The sequence below is a fragment of the Triturus cristatus genome, chromosome 4_1 (genome assembly GCF_964204655.1).
Source record: "Triturus cristatus chromosome 4_1, aTriCri1.1, whole genome shotgun sequence".
NCBI classification, from domain to species: domain Eukaryota; kingdom Metazoa; phylum Chordata; class Amphibia; order Caudata; family Salamandridae; genus Triturus; species Triturus cristatus.
The window spans coordinates 1,167,524,937-1,167,543,817 of NC_140585.1; the positions used below are offsets into that span (position 1 = coordinate 1,167,524,937).

Genomic DNA, 18,881 nt, shown 5'->3' on the forward strand with positions numbered 1-18,881 from the left:
CCGAACAGCTTCCAGTTTGACGATCGACACGCAATCCGCACCCCAAATTCGCGGTATTGTTTCGATCGCGATCTCCCCACTCGACGCGCCTCTCATCGGCAACACCTTCGGTTCCAGTCGTCGACGGCGGCCTTCGGGCCTACCCAAGCTCCGGTCCTGGCTAATGGAAAGGACTCCATTTAAAAAGTGCCCTCTATGTGGGTCCAAATTCCCCCACACCGATCTCCACGAGGTGTGCAATCTCTTCCTCTCCCCTGAACACGAGGCTCGAGACTGTCCGGCGTGTGAATCTTTCCGGTCCAAGAAAACTATTCGGGACCGAAGAGCCAGAAGAACCATGGCACACTCCTCGACGGCGATCCCGGACGACATCTTCGGGGAAGGCGTCGACGCTCCAGAACAACACACCAACGAGGGACTCGTCAACGCATCCGAAGCCGATGATTCAGATGTGGAGGACATCACTCCGGCACAGAGGTTCGTGAGTACTAATCTACCCCCCCCCCCACACCCTCACCGGCACCGAAAAAGGCTTTGGTCACGCCTTCGCCTTTGGGCCTAAGCAAGACCAAAGACACTGCTTCCCACAGCGCACCTTTGGGACCGGTAAAGAAGCCAATTAAGCCCTCGGGCGGCTTGAGCTCGAGCCAGCCCGCCGTCGGAGCCGATAAACACTCTTTGGCACCGAAAAAGAAACCGGCCTCCATCTCGACACCGAGCCCCACACCGAAACACTCTGGGTCGAGACCCAGCTCCTCGGCACCGACCCCATCTTCGGTACCGACAAAAGCACACAAGGCCACCGGCACCGACACTTCGAAGCCGAAATCCATCTCGGCACCTACTCAACAATCGGAGCTTTCCAAGCATGATTCCAAACAACGAACCAACACCAATAAACCTAAGAAACCAACGGCCCTGACGCCTTCGACGCCGACGGACCAACCAACCTCCCCAGAACTATTCGCACGGATCCCTTACAAAAAACATTAACTAAGGATCACAAAACTGGACATTTGATGCTCTCTATCAAAAAGAGACAGTTAGAGAAGCCTGCTCCGCCACCACCTCCAAAAAGGAAGGACTCTGCTACCTCCCCTTTCAGACTACCTTCCCCACCTCCACCACCTCCTCCACCTTCTCCACCCCCATCTCATCATTCCCAGACCCCATCCCCGGATGATGATGATCAAGGGGATCCATATGATGACATATGGGATGTGCCCCAAGATATACCTACACGGTACCCCACTCCCACAGGATCCCCAGACCCATGGGACGATTATAATATCCCTGATATCCCTAACGTCCCACAAGACTATCTTTACCCTTCCAGACCTTCTCCACCAGAAGACTCCTTGGGGTTCAACCATTTACTGCAAAGGGCGGCACACTACCACGGGGTAGATTTACATACCGACCCAGTGGAGGAGCATTTCCTCCTAGATGCATTTGACACCACACATAGGACCACCTCCATATTGCCTATGCTTAAAGGTGTTCTAAAACATGCGCCGGAGATCTTTAAGGACCCAGTCAGGGCCAGGGTCATTAACCCGCGCATTGAAAAGAAATATAAAGCCGCCCCAACAGATCCCTCCTACATCATAGGGCCAGCGCCACTAGATTCCCTGGTAGTATCCACAGCACGGAAAAGGGCCATCTCACAGGCGTCAGGCGACGCACCACCACCTGACAAAGAGTCTAAACTCTTGGACGCATCAGGCAAGCGTACTGCATCTCAAGCGGCAATATATGGCGTATCGCCAATACACAAGCACTACTAGCGAGGTATGACAGGGCCCATTATGACGAGTTAGAAGCCATAATGCACCATCTCCCTGATAAATACAAAGCTAGGGCCAATGAGCAAATTCAGGAGGGCAAAACAATTACTAATACCTCCATACGTTGTGCCTTAGATGCAGCAGACACAGCCTCTAGGGCCATCAATACTAGTGTCCTCCTCCGTCGCCATGCCTGGCTAAGGATTTCAGGTTTTAAACCGGAGGTACAAGCCTCCATCCTCAACCATCCCTTTGACCAGGAACATTTGTTTGGCCAAAAAGTGGATGACACCCTAGAGAAAATGAAAAAGGACACGGACACGGCAAAATCCATGGGAGCCTTACAATCTCACCCTCCCAGGCGCTCCTTTCGCCGCTCTTCATTTCGGAGCACATCCAGAGGCTACTCCTCAGACACCGCTTCCACTTCATACAAATCCCCTACTCAGTCCACCTTTATAAGGGGTTACCAAAGACGCGGCTACAGGAGCAACAATAACCAAGGCAGAGGCAAAACAAACACCGCCCGCTCTGCCACCGCGCCTACCCAATGACTTCCCTCCACTTCCCCCAGACCATCCCACTCCGGTCGGGGGCAGACTCCAACATTTCCTTCCGGTCTGGACTACCATCACCTGAGACAAATGGGTAACACAAATAATTTGGTCAGGCTACTGCCTAGAACTAATATCTACCCCCCCCAAACATTCCACCCAGACAATGCCCAATGTCACTAGAACATCTACTGCTACTCAAGCAGGAGGTAATCTCCCTCCTAGACAAAAAGGCAATAGAACACGTTCCTACCAACCAACAAAATATGGGGGTCTACTCCCTATATTTTTTCATACCAAAAAGGGACGAGACTCTACGGCACATCCTAGACCTTCGGCCCCTGAACAAATACATACACTCAGACCATTTTCATATGGTGACGCTTCGGCAGGTACTTCCGCTGCTTTCCCAAAACGACTTCCTCACCACTTTGGACCTAAAAGACACTTATTTCCACATTCCAGTGCACAACGTTCACAGGAAGTACCTCAGATTTGTAGTGGGCGGCCAACACTACCAATTCAAAGTGCTCCCGTTCGGAGTCACAACCGCACCACGAGTATTCACCAAGTGCCTAGCAGTGGTGGCAGCACATCTGCGAAGACAACACATTCATGTCTTCCCATACCTAGACGACTGGTTGATAAAAGCCAGTTCATACAATCAGTGTGTAAAACACACACACACACCACGATCCAGCTACTTCACCAGCTAGGCTTCACGGTAAACCACGAAAAGTCCCATCTACAACCATCCCACATAAAACAATATCTAGGTGCCACTATAGACACCTTAAAAGCGCTAGCTTACCCCAATCCTGCTAGGATTGCAAGCATTCAGGCTCTACGCGCAAAATTCATAGCACAACACTCCCTTCCAGCTCGGGTGTTTATGCAACGAATAGGGATGATGGCCTCTTGCATCTTCATAGTACCTCATGCAAGACTCCAGATGCGTCCTCTCAAAGAGTGCTTAGCGCGCCAATGGAACCAGGCCCAGGGTCAATTAACAGATCTGGTGTTGGTAGACGGTCGCACCCATCTCTCTCCGCAGTGTTGGACCACCACAAACCTTTCCACTGGTCGACCGTTCCTGGACCCGGTTCCCCAGATAGTACTAACCACAGACGCATCGCTCTCCGGCTGGGAAGTTCATCTATTACATCTCACCGTGCAGGGCACATGGACACCTCAACAAAAGTTACTCCACATCAACCATCTGGAGTTACTAGCGATCTTCTTAGCCCTAAAATCTTTTCAAACACAGATTTCAGGCAAGGCAGTCCTAATTCGCACAGACAACATGACAGCCATGTACTATATTTAAAAACAAGGCGGCACACACTCTCCACAGCTCTCTCAGCTAGCACAGAGCATATGGAGATGGCCATACCCCAGAAAATCTTTCTCCTAGCTCAGCATGTCCCAGGAGTCCAAAACACTATGGCAGATCTGCTCAGCAGACAAACACAACAAATCCACGAGTGGGAGCTCCACCCACAAGTTCTACACCCGTACTTTCAGATGTGGGGGCATCCACAGATAGACCTCTTCGCCACCCACGAAAACACCAAATGCCCAAGCTTTGCCGCCAGATATCCACACCCATTTTCCAAAGGAAATGCGATATGGATGAACTGGTCAGGCAGATTTGCGTACGCTTTTCCGCCTCTCCCACTCATTCCACTAGTGATGCGCAAACTACAGCAACACTCCCTCACACTAATCCTAGTAGCTCCAACTTGGGCCAGACAACCGTGGTACACCACACTGCTGGAACTATCTGTAGTGCCGCATCAAAAATTACGCCTCTGTCCACACCTCTTAACCCAGAACCATGGAGAGATCAGACACCCGGACCCAGCTCAGCTCAACCTTGCGATCTGGCTCCTGAAGTCCTAGAATTCGGGTATCTAAATCTTCCCCCTGAGTGTATGAACGTCATCAAGGAAGCTAGGCGACCCACCACTAGAGCGTGCTACGCCGCCAAGTGGAAACGTTTTGTTGTCTATTGTCACAACAACACCATCAATCCCCTAGACGTCTCCATTCAACACATCATAGGCTACTTACTCCACCTACAAAGGTGTAATCTAGCCTATACGTCCATTCGCCTGCACCTCGCAGCTATAGCAGCTTACCTACAAAACAGGCAACATCTATCACCTGCCATTAAAGCCTTCATGGAAGGCCTTAAAAGAATAATTCCCCCCAGAGTGCCACCCTCACCTGTGTGGAACCTAAATATCGTTCTCACCAGACTAATGGGGCCTCCCTTCGAACCATTGCACAAATGTGCACTCCAATTTTTAACCTGGAAAACCGCTTTTCTCGTAGTCATCACTTCCCTCAGAAGGGTCAGTGAGATACAAGCATTTACCATTCAAGAACCTGTTCTACAAATGCACCATAACAAAGTTGTTCTCCGTACCAACCCAAAATTCCTCCCTAAAGTCATTTCTCCTTTTCACCTAAACCAATCTGTAGAACTACCAGTATTCTTTTCGCAACCACAAACTGTTGCAGAAAGTGTTCTACACACACTAGATGTCAAACGAGCCTTACTCTTCTCCTACATCGAGATAACACAACCTTTCCGTAAGACCAAACAACTATTTGTTTCTTTCTCTCCACCACACAAGGGCAACCCCATCTCCAAGTCGGGGATAGCTAGGTGGATTGTCAAATGCATTCAGATTTGCTACCACAAAGCAAAACGAACGCTATCCGTTCCCCCTAAAGCCCATTCTACACGTAAAATAGGGGCTTCAATGGCTTTTCTAGGAAACATCCCATTAGATGATATCTGCAAAGCAGCTACATGGTCAACACCGCACACTTTCACTAAACACTATTGTGTAGATGTGCAAACTAAGCAACAAGCTAGTGTGGGCCAGGCTGTACTCAAAACATTATTTCAAACCACTGCAACAGATACGGGTGGTCGCCGCTAACGGTGGATACTGCTATATAATCTATGCACAAGTGTGTAATCTGCAGCTCATATGCCTCGAACGGAATATGCTATTTACCAGTATGCATCTGTTCTTGGCATGTAGAGCTGCAGATCTACACACGCCTACCCGCCTCCCCGGCTACCTTCATCTGTTCCAGTCTATCTTATTTAGCTACAACACACATGGGCATCTTCACTGTTTATTACTACGCTCCATCATTTCCCTGCTGGCGAAAAACAATCTGAGGATGGAGCCGAAGCCCATGCGCAATACGATGCAAACGAGGAGTCACCGACCTCGTGACTTCCAAAGACTTTCCAAGAGGAAAAACAACTGCAAACATCTGGGCCCAACACCAGATGGCGATCTATGCACAAGTGTGTAGATCTGCAGCTCTACATGCCAAGAACAGATGCATACTGGTAAGTAGCATATTCCTTATTCTTGACAATCCCAGCAATAATGAGTGATTTGCTATGGTTTATAAATCCTTGATTGATTGTCAATGGGCTAGAAGAATGCATGATACAACATTATCAGTGGACAGATATAGCTTGCAGTTAAAAAGCATGGTGTATAGGGGTCAGGGACATGAGAGTTTAATGGTAAAAATGTGCTGTTGCTTTAAATTCTGAGCACACCGCTAGAAAAGGCATATGGGTGACTCAGGCAGTGGTAGTTTTAAGGAAGAAATGAGCGACTTACATGGGGCATCTCAATAAATGTAGGTTGAGTTCTTTTGGAAAATCGACGGCTCTAACACCATGTGATCATCCTGCCAAATCTATAGACTGGTTATTCCAGTGTTATTTGTGGATCCTGCTCAGCTAATGAACGTAATGTGGCTGACTACTACGTCTAGAAGTAATGAAATATTATTACTGCTTTAGCTAATAGGGGCTGATGTACTATCCCCAATACAGGGATTGTAATTTGGGATTGCAGTTTGCGATGCAGCATATTTACTGACTCGTCACATTGCAAATTGTCCATTCGGAAGGGGTGGCAAAATGACCTGCTTAATGAATATTAAGTCGCAATTTTCGACCTTCGCCCCACCCTTTACCGAGCCATCCTCCAGTATGGGCTGCAAATTTAGGGATGGAGGCCTTCAAGATTCCGCAAATGTCCGGCTTTGGCATTTCCATCTTTGTTAAAAGAGCCCACGTCCATTATAGGGATTGGTGCTGCTTAAAGAAAAATAATCAAAATGTTTCCTGTCTAGGAGCACATCAGTAATAGCAGGCAGTTGATCTGTGGACCACTGCCTGCACCAGTGAAGCTGCCGGCACAATTCTGAAAGAGGAAACTGTCCCTCAAGGACAGCCTTCCCAAATGCAGATCAGATACCACCCCTTTAGAGGTGGTGCTATCTGATCAGTGGTTTGCAATCCGTCACGAGCCATTGATAATCACTTTCCAAATCACAAATGGGAGGATGGGTGCCCCTTTCACACCCCCTCCTATCTGATTCTTACAGGGTTGCCTAAGGCATTTTACGACTTGTAATCGTTTCCCACTGTTAAATGGGCTTTCATAAATAGTAAAAAGGTTTTATGTGGTCGCAAACCCTATGATTTTGCTTATCGACGGCTTCGCGTCTGCATTACAAATGGTAATTTGGTGGAACATTTTCCCTTCTGATGGATTGCCTACAGCCTCTTGTCGTTTCTTTTTTATATATATTTGTTTTTTTAATCCATGCGCGGTCAGCCCTGAAAGAAGCACGCCATTGGCTGGAGCACAAACTTATGTAGCAGTGCTTATTTGTGATTTGAGGCTAGGGTCCTTTGAGAAAAAGATGCGGTTGGACCACAGCCATGGTGGTTACTGGAGAGCAGTGGGTCTATTCAGCCGACTTCAAGAACGTGTGTCTGGGAACACCTTGTGTAATCTCAGCCGCTCAATATATAATGGGAATTATATGAACACAAGGTTAAATAAAAAGTGTTGGGCAGTGTTACCAGCCCTTTACAAATGGGTAGTTATGGTATCCTATTGGTATGTGTAAAATTCTACTATTGCTGGCCTTCTTGCACACGTTTATTTTAAATTCAAGGTTGATCACAGTTATCAAATTGGTGTCTCGTGGATTCTACGCCTTTACCATGGCCCTTCTAGTGGGTACTGAGAGCCACCACGGTAGTTTGTTGTCAGTGCCTTACATGTAAGTGAGAGACATGTTATGAGCCCGCGCGGGTTTTGGTTCCAGTGAAGAATGCTTCTTTTGTGCCACTTACATTGGTGTGTGTTATCTGAGGTTGCACTGTCTGTATCCTTGTCTGCTCCATATCAAACTCTAGCATTCTGGAGAGTAAGTGCTTTTTTTCAGAGAGTGAAATAGAACGACTTGTAACCAAGCTTGTGACGAGTGATTGTTGGTCTTAAAGGCCTTTTTTAGAACAGGATAACGAGTTAGGACTAGAGGCCATCTATACTGGATAATTTATGGTGTAGTTTGCATTCATGTGAGATTCTGATAAGTACAATTGATTTCAGAATCTGATTTGCAGATTAAATCAAGGCAGTTTGCCAAGCACAGTGAATGATTAGCTGAGATCACGTGGAGTACTGCACTTGTGATCCGCTCCACATGGGAGATCATTTTAAGTGCATGATTGCCTCTTGTTTGACTTTGTTCTCCTCCCTTACCTTCGCCTTTGGAAGCATAGATTTTAGTCTGTTTTTTTGGAAAGAAATGTCTAATCTGATTTATCAACAGTGTTAAATCCGTTTTTTTAAGTAAGTACATTTTATTAGCCGTACGATTGCTTAAAATCTTTACAGTATAAAACACTTAAATCAGTTACAAATGACTGTGTTAGAAGCTTCATTTTGAGATAGCGCCAAGGGGGGCTGGCTGGTGGTGATGAAAGTATGTTCTTACTGAATAAATCTGGCATTGTAAGCCAGTAAACTTTGCAATGACACATTCGGAACATAAAGGTGTAATCTTTTTTACGTTTGAGTCAACTCAAGATTGTACAGAGATGCGTTTTTTAAGGTTGAACTTGTTTCATAAATCACCCTCTTCTTCAAGACGTTGGGTATACCAATTTATCTATCCCCTTCATGTATTTGTTACATAGATATGAGGCCGGCGGAAAACCTCTTGTGAATTAACATCAAACTCTGAGGTGCGTAGAATTCAGAGACATCTCTAGAAAGATGTCAAAATCAATAAACACCAGAATAACGTTTAGCACAGAAAAGCTTTTTATGAAGAAAAAAAAATTTGAATAAAGAGAATGTCAAACAAATGCACATCCTGAAAATAAAATCACTTGTTTGCCCAATTTTAGGAGATATGCAATCTCCGCCCATGAAACCCTCAAATTCTTTTTTACAAAATCACCATGCACAAAGGTAACAGAGGAGATTGTGGGAATTAACTGGGGAAATGGGAGAGAAAGGAAACATTCACAATGTGACAACAGCAGAATTCCTTCATTCACCTCACCACAGACTTTGCAGTAAATCACATGACTTCACAAATGCGCCCAAAACATGCATCAGATGATGGGGCTCCTGGAGTCCCAAGACAATCACTACAGTCTTACATAATCATGGTTGTAAGATACTGCTTCATGGACAGCTGTGGACTTGGCTGGAAACTATAGTGATGCCTCAAGTGTGATTGCCAGTGTTAGGACAGGAATGTTCCCCTGGGTGATAATCTGACATGTACCCCTGTCCTGAGTGACTCGCATGTATGTGATGATATCTGGTATTCTAACATTTTGTGGCCTAGCGCACATGACAATCCAGAGTGCTCGCTGAGGCCTAGGCCACTCCTTTGACTCTGAGGTCCAGAGCCTGGTTCAGAGACCTGAAGGGCCACACCAGGCATGTCCTCTAGTGGATAGTGTCATGCCCGGGGATTTCAATGTTTAGTGGTGGTGGCAGTGTAAAGTTTTTATGTTTGTAGTACTGAACAGACATTTTGATTCAGGGGGAGTGTGGTACCTCCTGGTTCCACTTCTGTAAAGTTCCGCTTGTATAAGACAAGCAGACATTTGCACTGATATCCTGCATGCATGTTGAGCCCATGTTGTGTATTGTGTGCGCATGGGAGCAGGACTCCTTGGGTATATGAGGATGAGATCAGCAGGATCACTTTTGGAGTGCACCTTGTTTTATATTGTACAAGGCGAAGGTTGTGGTACTATTTATTCCATTAAGTAATCATACAAGGGGGTTAGAGGAGATTTAAGGACCTGCGTGGGCCACCTCCCCACTCATTAATCATATCACAAACAAGGCCAAGCTTCCGAAGTAAACGGGAGGTCAGACAAGTGACTAGGTGTACTCTTACACACAAAGGGGAATTCCCTTTTAAGGACGGTTCCCCTCCTTGCGTGAGAGACCTAGTATTCACGCAGGCTACAACCCCCTTGCTGCGAGGGAGAAGCTCAGGGATGTTTTTTTGGAAGGGGGCGGATGTACTAAAACCGTATGTGAGCCTGGTATGTCGGAAAAGGTGCAGTGCTGTAATGTGAGTGATTAAAACTGCCTACGGGGTTAGCTATGCTGCAACTTTATTCAGCTACCCGGTGTCGGGATTAAAAACAGAAAATAGCTGGTAACACAGGTGTCGTTATTAGAGGCATCTGTGTTAGTGCAAGACCAACATGTTTCAGCCAAGGGACCTCAACTAGCGTCACGGCCTTATTCAGGGTCAATAGTTCAGCTACTGCAATAAATAAGTGTACAGAACATGAAAAAACATGATAAAACATGTGCAAAAAATAATGGTGTAATACTTAACCAGTAAATCGGCTGTTCAGTATGTTCAATGCACAACCTATAGTGGAAACCAAGAAAATGTCACATTTGCATACAAAATTGTAGATAAAGTGTATTGTGAGTACAACATACTCCCATTTAGTAGTACACTGAAACACATTCACATATTAGAACGATGTGTAATAAACTGCAATGCGTGACTCACCAATTTAGGTTTATAAAGTTCACCACATCTGTCCCGGCATAATAGCCATATGGTACGTACGCCAAAACCGGTCAATGAAGGTTTGTAGCATTAAAAACAAAAAAAAAAGTGAAGTTGAGACAGAACGCAATGACAGTGTTTGGAACTCAAACAGCCAGGGGATTGAAATGTATCTGTCCTATTGAAGTAGGGCGACTCTGCATGTCTGAGCAACCTCACTGCCTCAGAGAAACTGAAGTAAGAACAGAGATGGGTGTACACGACTAGGACCGCAAATACAGTCTGCGTGTCGTTCGGGGGGGGGTTGGGGGTTGGTTGTTGCGAGGGCCTTCCTGAAGGCCAGGAAAACCATGAGAGAGGCAGGGGGTTCAGAGATGTCTGACCCGTCAGGCGGGGAAAGTTGGACACCCGTTGGCAGGGCCGGGCAGCAAAAGGGTTGTTTAAGGGGAGAAATGGAGGACCGTGCAGGGATCAGCAGCAAATGGTCCTAAACTGCCAATGAAGTGGGGTACTGGTTCATCGTAAGGAAAAGAACTAACTCCACTGGCGGTAAGGCATTGGGGCAGTGTGAGCTCACGCTGACAATGCTCGTGGCAGAGCAAACTCTGGTGGGGGTGCCGCAGGGGTGGAGAAAGGAGGAGGACAAGTGGAGGGAGCAATGATGGGCTCACGCTGCCTGCACTCAATGCAACCTCGAGAGGGAGCAGAGCATCGCTAAACTGACGGCGAGGCGGCGTAGAGGCACTGACCACCAGTTGTGAAATCCAGAGACCAGGTGGCGCACGTCCGCGGAGCAGGGGAACAGTGCCTCAGAGCTGTTGTCGTTAAATAGGCAGGCTAATCAGATGCCGCCTAGGAGGAGCAGGTACAGCTTATTTATTGCAGTAGCTTATCTATTGACCCTGAAGGAGGCTGTGTCACTAGTTGAGGTCCCTTGGCTGAAACATGTTGGTCTTGCACTAACACAGATGCCTCTAATGACAGCACCTGCGTTACCAGCTATTTTCTGTTTTTAATCCTGACACCGGATAGCTGAATAAAGTTGCAGCATAGCTTAACCCGTAGCCAGTTTTAATCACTCACATTACAGCACTGCACCTTTTCCAACACACCAGGCTCACATTGGGTTTTAGTACACCTGCCCCCTTCCAATAAAAACATCCCTGAGCTCCTCCCTCGCAGCAAGTGGGTTGTAGCCCGCGTGGAGACTAGGTCTCTCACGCGAGGAGGCACCCCTATGATGAAGCATGAGACCTCTGGTGTGTGAGGGGAACCGTCCTTAAAAGGAAATTTCCCTTTGCGTGTAAGAGTACAGCTAGTCACTTATCTGACCTCCCGTTTACTTTAGACCTGTGGCTTTGTTTGTGATATGACCATTGTCTTTATTGCTGAGCAGAAGGGTGTAACCCTAGACACTGAAGTGTGGAAGATGGAGGGGCGTGGCCAAGCCGCCGACCAACATGGTCGTGCTGGCTTGAAGCTCCGCCGCGATTCCATGGCGTAGAGACTGCCCGGGGGAAGATCCAGGTGCCTGATGAACTGGAGATGGTGTGTGAGAGCTCGGGAGCAGTTCCAGCACCCGTCGGAGGCCTCCTATGCAGTGCAGTGCAGTGTAGGATTACACCGACAGAAGACGCCGCTCGCTGTCGCGGCCTGGCTGGAGTAGGTATAGCCAGGGACTCGCGCAGCTGGCGCTGCCGTGCATCCGAAAAAGCTGGAACCGGAGACGGAGTGCACGACTGCAACAGGAAGGTGGGGGTAGGGAGAGGAGGTGGGGAACTGCCATAGCACGCTGTGCTCTTGTTGCTTGGCATGCATGCACATCGCTCGAGGCCCCACAGCGACAGGGGCCACGGGCAAGCCTGGGGACCACGCCTACAGGAATTAATCTTTGGGCACACAGAGTTGCATGTCCCCTCTCCTCGACACCCTGGGGACCTCAGAAATAATGTACTGCCTCACTCCCCCCCCCCCCCTCCCCCATAGAGCCTTGAAGGTTTGTTCCGATCATTACCTTAATTAGCGCTTTTCTGCACACTTTGCTGCTGCTACTCTTGCACAATAGTTTTAATATTCATTTTAACTTCCATCATAGCCATTTTTTAAAAACTGTTTTACCGCTGTTTTGCTTTAATTTGCTGCACTGTTCTCAGTGTGGCTACCTCTTCCTAGTTCTCCTGCATGACAACTAGAGACGTCATGTTTGGGCACTGCGCTCTCTAGTTGTTGGCAGAACTTTTATATACCTAGGCGCGCTGTGCGGACACGTATAGCGTGCGCGCTGAAGGCACACCTAAGGCAAGCCCGTTTGCGCCTGGAAGCAGCCTGCGCCAGCCACGCTGCCTGTGACGTTCCCCAATTTGTGAACAGGTTGTGCTAAACTAGCAAACAACTGCAGACACTCTGCTCTCGCCCTTGCCCTCATTTTAGCAGGTGGGATTTGCTCGTGTGTCATGACTCCATTTGTTCAGCCTGTGGCTTTGGGTTAGGATCTGACATTGCCGACTCAGCTCGTCCCAGTGCCCCGTCCAGTATGGGCAAGCAGAGGCCTTTAATTCACGCTACCTTGATTAACACTCGCTCGCTCAGGAAGCACCATCAAGATGTTTTTGACCTCCTCATGGACAAGCCACTTGATCTCCTGTTTATTACAGAGACATGGCTAGATGAATTTTCCAATCCCACACTTGCAATGGCTATCCCTGACGGATACAGAGTCTCTAGAGCGGACCGCTCAGGGGGGAGTGGTGGCTATTATATATAGGGACAAGTGGGTCCTCCATCGGGTGAGGCTATGTCGTGGGGGCAATGTGAAGTCTTGGATTTTAGCATCAGCTTCTCGGCACACTTTACCATGGGAGGCTCTATAATCTATAGGCACTTCGCTTCACCCACTATATTGTTCTTTGGGACTTGAATATACACCTTGACCAGGCAGTTGCTGGGGATACTATAGAATTCCTAGATACAGTGAGCCTTGCCCAACTCGCCCAATGGGTCAGCCTCCGGACGCATTTTGGGGGACACATCCTCGACCTAATTGGCTTGAATTTTCCCTTGTTGAAGATTCTCTCCCGGTATCTTGGTCTGACCACTTCTTGACCTATTTCTCCTGGGCGACAGCTGGCATCAATTCCCTGCCACGGCTTCACTGTGAACCTGCCCTCGCCAAAATTGACACGCTAGCGTTTAGCTGGGCCCTGGCTGCTTCCAGACCCGATTCCGCCAATGAGCTTGAAGGGTGCCTCGCCTGCTTCACAAGCTGGATTCCAAAAACAGTGGGTCTCTTATCCCCTGCCACCCCCCATAAGCATTCCAGGGTTTTTCCTTCTAAACCGTGGTTCACGCCTAGTCTGAAGGACTTAAAATAGGAGTGCAAGAAATTGGAGCGTGGTTGGTGGAAGGAATTTTGCCCTTTGGCAAAGCTCATGCTCAGGACAAAACAAAAAACCTACTACACCGCCATAGCCCGTGCAAAAAGCCTTTACTACTCGGCACATATTGACCTAGCCAGGAATAACACCAAGGACATTTTTTCCTTCGCTCAGAGCTTTATGGCGCCCACAGCCCAATTTTGTTTGCTTCCATCCTCGAACGCCTGGTGTGAAAATCTCACCAGTTTTTTTATGGCTAAAATTCGCATGATATAGACATCATTCAGTTCCTGCAGAGGGGACACAGATGCGCCCTTGACATCAGGGACTCAACCTCTTTTCCCCTCTCAATCTTTGTCCGCCTTTGGTTCTATCGACCTGCTTAGCTCACTCAGAATCCTTAAGAGCCTGAAATCAGGCTTTCCAGACTCTTATCCGACGTTGCAGAGCCTGTTAACCTGGAAGTTAACAGACTCGATAACCTGTCCCTTCAGGAGGCTTGTGTTCTGGCAGCCTGGAAGCAGGCCAAAATTCTACCTCTAGTAAAAAAGGCCATCGCTTGATCCTCTGAGCCCATCTCCCTTATGCCCAGCATGGCAAAAGTATTTGAAAATGTAGTTACTAAACAGCTGACTGAGTTCATTGAAAGCTGGGGCCTTTTACACCCGGCCCAGTCGAGGTTCAGGGCCTCGTATAGCACCGAGGCGGCGTTAGTGGAAGTTTCCAAGGCCATCCGAAACTGCTTGGATGCTGGCGGGAGGGCAGCCTTGATTTTGCTTGACCTCTCGGTGGCATCGACACTGGCCCTCACTCGCTGCTGCTTACCTGACTTGCTGAGATTGGCATATCTGGCACTGATTGGGGCTGGCTCAAATCCTTTTTGGAGGACCGAATGCAACCGGTATGGCTCCCCCCCTCATCACCATAGTGGGTGACTACGGGGATCCCTCAGGGGTCCTCCTTGAGCCCCCTCCTTTTTAACATTTATGTCACTCCCTTGGTCAAATTGGCCCAGGATCTGGGGGCCAAAATCATTGCCTACGCTGACGACACCCAGCTTTTGTTCACATGGGAGAAAAATGAGTGCTCCACCTCCTCCGATAAATCTGTTTGACCAGTCTTTCAGTGGCTGGCCTCTGCACAACTTAAATGTAAGGAGGAGAAATCCGAAATCTGACTGTATGTAAAGTTTCCTCCTTAGTTTAGAGAAACACTCTGGCCGTCTGATTTCGCTATGTCAGCCTCAATGGGGCAACCCGCCAAGAACCTTGGTATTTGGTTTGAAGAGAATCTTACGTTCACGACCCAGATCAAGAAGTTAGCTGGGAACTGTTCAGGGCTACTTAAAAGCCTCTGAAATTCCTTCCACTTCTTCCTAGGGCCGCTAAAGAAACTGTCACCCGATCCCTGATTTTATCCTGCTTGGATTATGCCAATGCCCTGCATGTTGGCAACACAGGATATCTGCTTAACAAACTGCAGGTTGTTCAGAAGGCGGCAGCCAGGCTTCTTTTCAACATCCCCGTCAGAAGTAGCGTGAGACATCTGCGCGCCCTACACTGGCTGCCCGTAGCCAAACGGGTTAAATTCAAGTCTTTAGTTAGAGCTCACCGCGCACTTCATGCCTCAGGCCCCTACTACCTATGAAAGCTCTTCTCTTTCTATACACCTGCGAGACATCTGCGCTCCACCACACAACTCTTGGCTCATGTTCCTCGTTTCCGGCTGTAAAGGATGGGTGGCAGTTCCCTTGCCCTGAAAGCTGCTTTAGCCTGGAACTCGTTGCCGTTTGCTCTCCGGAGCATTTAGGAACCCTTTCTGTTTTAAAAAAAACAAACTGAAACTATTTCTCTTTGTTTCATTTGATTCCCGCATTCCTGAAGGCTCTCGCCGGGACACACCTCGGAGTATCCGAGTATGCGCACTACAAATCTAAATAACATAACCTAGGGCAATGGGGGCATGTTAATCCTATCTGTGTGGCTGCGGTGAGCGCCTATTTTCCAGCTGAGGGGCGGTGGAGGGGAGCTACTGGTGTGTGCTGTTTGGACTACCCACAGACAGGCGAGCACACCCCCTGAGGCCCCGTGGCGGTAGGGGCCGCGGGTGTGCCTGGCAGCCGGCCGGCGGGCCGGGTGCGTCGTGTGGGTGCTTGGTAGCTCCCTCCCCCTTCACCACAAGGATCAGCCATTCTGGGCGCCAGAAGAGACCGCCACCGCCATTCTACTACAACAGTTTGCCAGCGTCCTCCCCTTCCCCTGGTTCAGCACGGGCTCTGTGGCTTCCACGTAGCATGTCACTACGGTGGGCATCTAAGACTAACCTGCATGGTGCACCCCCAGGAGCCCAGTTACTGGGGCAGGCTCGCACCACATGATCGGTGGGGCCTAGCGGGTGTGGCATGGGTCGTAAGGACCCCAAACAAAGCACACTCTTTCAAACCACCTGGAAGCACGGCAGCCACTAAACAAGCAAGCATGGTGGAGGAGGGGTGGATCCTCAACTGCAGAAATCGGGGGGCCTGATGCCGTCTTTGCGGAACTGAGGGCTGGATTTTGGGCCCTGGATACACGCTTTGATGGCTTGGATAAGATATTGGAGGAGTTGTGGGGGGTGGGGGGGCGGTCGATAACCCAGAGGGTCGCTTAACCACTGCAGAAGGGAGAATTTCGGACCTAGAGGATGGCACAACTCAAACCACCAGGCGGCTGGAACACATGGAGAAGCTCCTTAAAGCTGTTGCAGTAAAGAATGAGGACTTGGAAGCTCGGGGCGCTGCAATAATGTCCGCTTTATGGGTGTGCCCGAATCTACAAGTACAGTGCGACTGGACAGGTTTATGGAACCGACATGTTCGGAGCAGAGTCCTTCACCACTACATACGTAGTGGAGCGTGTGCACCGCATTCTTGGGCCCCGACCTAACCATCGCTGCCTGCCGAGCCGATCATTGCACATCTGCTCAATCTCAGAGACTGGGACACTGTTCTGAGAATGGCTCGTGAAGAGGGTGCGCTGGAGTGGCAGGGCTCTGCCATCTCCCTGTACCTGGGCTTCACGGCCATGGTGCAGGAGGCGAGGAGGAAATACACCGGAGTGAAAGCGAGCCTTCGCAAGTTGGGTCTACGGTACGGGATGCTGTACCCCGCGTGACTCTATGTGGATGGACGATCCTGTATTTTTGATTCCCCTCACGAGGCCCAGGAATTCTGACAGACCTACTCCAAGTCAGGGTGGCAGCGTAACACACCCTCCCCGTCGCAGAGTGTTCCGAGCTCTGGTACCAGCACAGATCTCTTCGCAGCTAGCTGAACACACTCAGTGCCCCATGTACAGTGTTTAATGGACCTGCACCATGTGCTCGTTGTACTACCTGGTATAGACCGTTGTATACTTAAATTGTTATTCACTATCTTCACCCCTGGGATTGGATGTCAGATATGGTTTTTCATAGTCTTTTTTGTGCCAATACAATGGAGTTGCGGCTTGGTGTTGCCACCCCTTATGTGCGGACGCACCACTTCAATTGGCGTTGTTTTTGGTATTATTGATGTGTTTTTCATGCTTGAACATTAGTTGATTGGGTTGGGTTTTTCCCCGTAAGTTTGGTATGGGGTATGGCTGGTGGGAGGGGGGGAGATGGGGTTCTGAAAAAATAAAAGTGTGAAAGATTCTTTGGTAAACTTTTTTTGCAAGGGATTGCTGATTAACCCGTCCTGGGCACTGTTATTTGGGTTAATGGTGGGGGAGAAGGGTGTGCCAACAGTTTCTGTTAGAGAGAGGGAAGCTTCTAGTCAGGGCAGGGCCAGCTTTAGTGCTGGTGGCGCCAGGTGCGACAATTTTTGTTTCCCCCTTCCCAGGACCGCCTCCTCAGATTCTCTCACTACCACCTGCAAAAGTGCCCCATATCTCTCCTATCATAAAATATTGCTAAACACAGCGCCCCCCACCCCCCCCACCCCCCTGAGGTCACAGCGCCCCCTCCACAGGTCAGCGCCCAGTGCTACCGCACCAGGCACAGCCCTAAAGCCGGCCCTGAGGCAGGGCCTGCCCCTCTGTTCTCTCCCTGAGTACAACTTAACCAGGCTGATGACAGCGAGGTGCAGGGCCTTCACACGTCATAGAAGCCAGCATCTTCACAACCTGCTGCAATTACCCTGTAGAAATGGTGCCTGTCCTGTAGAAAGAACATGAAACAGAACTGTGTTGTGCCTTCAGAACTGTGTTGTGCCTTGTGCTGGATATGAGTGCAAACCTCCCATTTTGTAATGCCAATCATGCACCCTCCCTTCCTTGTGCTGCTGAGCTAGCACTGGGGTTACACAAACACTGCAGCTCTACACATTATAGATTAGACAAAACGCGCAAAGAAACAGATCCCTCTGGGCAGACCTTTTCGTTACAGATCCCACAATCACACATATTATTCTGCAGAACTGTTTCTATTTACATAAGTCAAATCAAATCAAATATAAGCTTTATTCGATTTATCAATAAATCATAAAAGCATACAAATACAATTTATGCGGATAATTTAAGAACAGTTTTCATATGAACAAAATTACAAAAATGGATAAAACATTTCTCCAAAAGTTAAAATCTACAGCAGTCATTTGGATGAGGGGCCTTGTTTTACACTAATCAGTCAATATTAACGAGTATTAGTTAACTCATTGAGTTTCTAAATTTCATCACTGACATTAAAAAGCGAGAAACAGCAAAGATGACATCCACATCTTCTAAAAGCAAAAGTTTTAAATATGCAGGTTTACATGTTCTTATTCCCCAGCGTTTAAGTAAGGGTAGAAGAAATAATTTCCTCGGGCTGGTATACAGATTACAAAAGAACATGATGTGAATGTTACTTTGTGTTGAATGGTCATCGCATGGACATATTAATTTCAGTGAGGCCCAGTCATTCTGTTTCAGCAAACATAAGTCTAATCGACCCCCCCCCACACACACACACACAAACAAGGCTTTAGATTATTGAGTGGAAATTGTTTACATTCCTATGTGCCGTGGTTGAATTCCTGCTGAAACAACTGGAATCCTTGTTTTGTCTCGTCCCACAGATCACTTTTGACAACAAAGCTCACAGCGGGCGCGTGAAGATCCTGCTGGACAACCAGGCGCACATCAAGGAGTGCAAGGACCCCAGTGTGTACGGGCACGGTAAGGGGGCGTCAGCGGGCGGGGCAGTTTATGCCCTACTAGGAAAGGAGATTCCAGGGGTCTCTGGTAGCAGTAGGATTAATA

The 18,881-nt window shown here is 48.4% G+C and overlaps 1 protein-coding gene across 3 annotated transcripts in view; it reads left to right on the top strand.

The window, feature by feature from the left end:
* MCOLN1 (mucolipin TRP cation channel 1) overlaps positions 1 to 18,881 on the top strand; it is a 147,398-nt gene that overhangs the window by 89,659 nt on the left and 38,858 nt on the right. For all 3 annotated transcript variants that reach the window (XM_085654358.1, XM_085654359.1, XM_085654360.1), the window contains one exon: positions 18,698 to 18,797. In XM_085654358.1, coding sequence (XP_085510484.1) covers positions 18,698 to 18,797 — 100 coding nt within the window. The remainder of the gene's footprint in view (positions 1 to 18,697; positions 18,798 to 18,881) is intronic.